The following is a 2,652-nucleotide window of genomic DNA, read 5'->3' as shown; positions in this document are numbered from 1 at the left end:
ACTCTTTATAAGAAAGAGCAACTGTCACTGGATTCTCTCCACAGAAATGCAAAGGGGGTTCTGTGGTCTCCTCCATCCACCTGTGCGTCTCTACGCGCTGGACTGGAGGCCTCCCCTCTGCTCTTCTTTGACTCCCCTTTTCTCCCCCTGCCTCTTTTCTTCCTTTATCTACTTAATATTCATAGACACATCTCGTTTTCCAGATCCTTTCCTTCCTCCAAACCCTCCACCTGAGATGAATTAATAAGTCATAATCACGGTAAATGACGCTTAGCGTAGTAACAATCACAGTACAATCACACAAGTGGAGACCTCTGGCCCAGGTGGAGGAAGTGGCTGGTTTACTCTGCATCCTGCATCCCTGGAAGGAAGCAGGCTTTTGTCCTTTTCCACCTGGAGCTGTCAAGCGGGACTGAGTGAAGGCCGCACACGGGAAGGCGTCTTCATTCACAACATTCAGCTGGGAGTGTGGCGAGGGCCGCCCCGGCAGCTACAGCTTGCATCCGTCCAACCACCGCGCCAGGGTGTCGGAGAACTGGCAGTTCAGGGTCCAAGAGGGCCTGCGGAGAGGACCGCCAGGGAATCAGAGCTCACGTTCTCCGGGGATCCAGCGCCCATGGGCCCCTTCACACCGCGCTCTGGCCCCTGGGGCACTGGAGCAAGCTACTCCTGCTGTGGGCATATTTCTCAAGGCTCTTGTGCATCTCAAGTGTGTCTCTGGCTGCCGCCCCCACACCCTAACGTGCTGGTGCTCCCTATGCTCGCATGCTCACCCCCGAGCCCCCAAACCCTGCAACAAACACACCTCTTTCCATAAATCCCACACCGCGAGGTGGGGAGGAGGAACTGTGAACTGAAAGACTCCTCCCAACCCTGCAAAGTCGGTATTTTTAACGTCTCTGAAGTGAGCATCGGAGTTCTGGGACTGGCGCAGGGTCATGGAGCACTTGGCAGACCCGAGATCTGACATGGGAACCCTTGTGGCCTGGGCCAGGGCCTCCTTCACCTTCCCAGGCTCCTGCCTTACCTCACTTCCAAACTCCTAGCAGCCCCTCCACCTGCCCAGGTCCGCTGCACTGCGCTTCTCTAACCTCTCTCCTGGCGCCCCTGGAAGTGACCCCCCTATTCCCAGCTCCTGCGGAGAGGACAGTCAGGGAGTCAGAGCTCAGGTTCTCCAGGGACCCAGTCCCCACAACCCCAGGTCCTCCTATCCCAACCCAGAAGCTGTGGGCGTCCCCAGGCCAGCTGCAGGCCATTAGAAATTCTGTCAGGCAGGCCCCCGTGAGTCTTCCGGGGTCCTTGGTCCCAGAATCGAAGGGGAGGCTCTGGCTCCTGCCCCTCGTGGATATAATAAAGCAGCAGGGAAACACGCAGGCTCTCCCCGGGCTGGTTAGCCATTTGAAAAATATAAAGTGGAATCCCTACCTCACTTTTTATACCCGAATAAATTCCAAGAAGGCCGAAATTTAACAATGAAAACATGACAATTCTATTTTGTAACTGAATTAACAAAAACTCAATGTGAGATTCAGTTTGCGCCAGCCACTGTTTTAATACAGAAGAAAATATGGCTCCATTTCTCTACGGTCTTGGAGCATGGAAAACTTTCTAACAAGGACATCCCACAAAAACTCAAGCCACACACACAAGGAAAGATGGAGGGATTTGATTCTGTGAAAATGTTAAACTCCTGGATGATGAAAATACCATAAGTCAAGTCAAAAGATAAAGAACAAACCTGAAAAAAAAACACCAGTTCACAAAGACATGATGGACACAGGTGTCATGACCCTAATTTATGAAGGGTATGTGTAAAAGCAATAAAAAGAAAACATTGTTATCCCAATAGAAAAACTGGCGAAGAACATGGATCAGCAGCTCACAGGAAATGACTAAGAAAGACTGAGAAGATGCCCAATTTATTTTACGTTTTAAAGATGCAAAGCAAAACAGAACGCTATTTTACAGGCCACAACTGCCGAAAACCACACAAGTCGAAATGCTGCAGGCTAATGAGCCGGGGGAACACGGCCCCTCACGCAGTGTAGCTGGAGGTACGCCCTCTCTGGAGCCAATTTAACAATTTGTCTCCAACGTTTCAATGCACCGAGCGGTCCCAGCGGGTCTTCTGCAAGGGATTTCCATAGAACACGCTTGAGAGAACATAAAAATTCCGAGAGCAAGATGCTCATGTAGACTTGGAAACAGCAGCAGGAACCAAATGGAACCACCTCACTGGCAGACAAGCCCCGAGCAGTGGGCACAGCTGGCAGAAGCGCAGGCATTGCAGAAGAGACTCCTGCGGCATGCGGGGTCTTGGTCTCCTCCCTTCCTGTCTGCCCCAGCTCGGCAGAGCTGCTGACCTGAGCTTGGGGAACGACATGGCTGCTGATTAGCTCAATAAGAGCTCACGGCCCTGGGAATTCTGAGCAAGCGAGAAGGCCTTGATCAGCCTGACCCGCTATACCGTACAGATGGTTTCAGCTCGTTAGTGCTGACCCCGGAGGGTCGGCCAAGCTTCCAAGTTCATTGGAAAGTCAAGGCGAGGTATGCAAGCTATGTTAAACACTCAGAAGACAGCTCCCATTAGTAAGGGGACTCCCACCTAAAACAAATCAAATCACAGGTCCGTGGTGTTGAGACTCCCCCCCC

The 2,652-nt window shown here is 52.0% G+C and overlaps 1 protein-coding gene across 1 annotated transcript in view; it reads right to left on the bottom strand.

Moving 5' to 3' along the window:
- Positions 1 to 490: 490 nt before the first annotated feature.
- LYZL4 (lysozyme like 4) overlaps positions 491 to 2,652 on the bottom strand; it is a 5,268-nt gene continuing 3,106 nt past the window's right edge. Inside the window, exon 4 of the mRNA XM_006770526.1 lies at positions 491 to 560. Within this exon, the coding sequence (XP_006770589.1) occupies positions 491 to 560 (70 nt within the window). The remainder of the gene's footprint in view (positions 561 to 2,652) is intronic.

Source organism: Myotis davidii, unplaced genomic scaffold, assembly GCF_000327345.1.
Source record: "Myotis davidii unplaced genomic scaffold, ASM32734v1 scaffold663, whole genome shotgun sequence".
In the NCBI taxonomy this organism is placed as follows: Eukaryota; Metazoa; Chordata; class Mammalia; order Chiroptera; family Vespertilionidae; genus Myotis; species Myotis davidii.
Note: the sequence above shows the minus strand (reverse complement) of the source record. Positions and strands in the feature narration are given on the sequence as shown.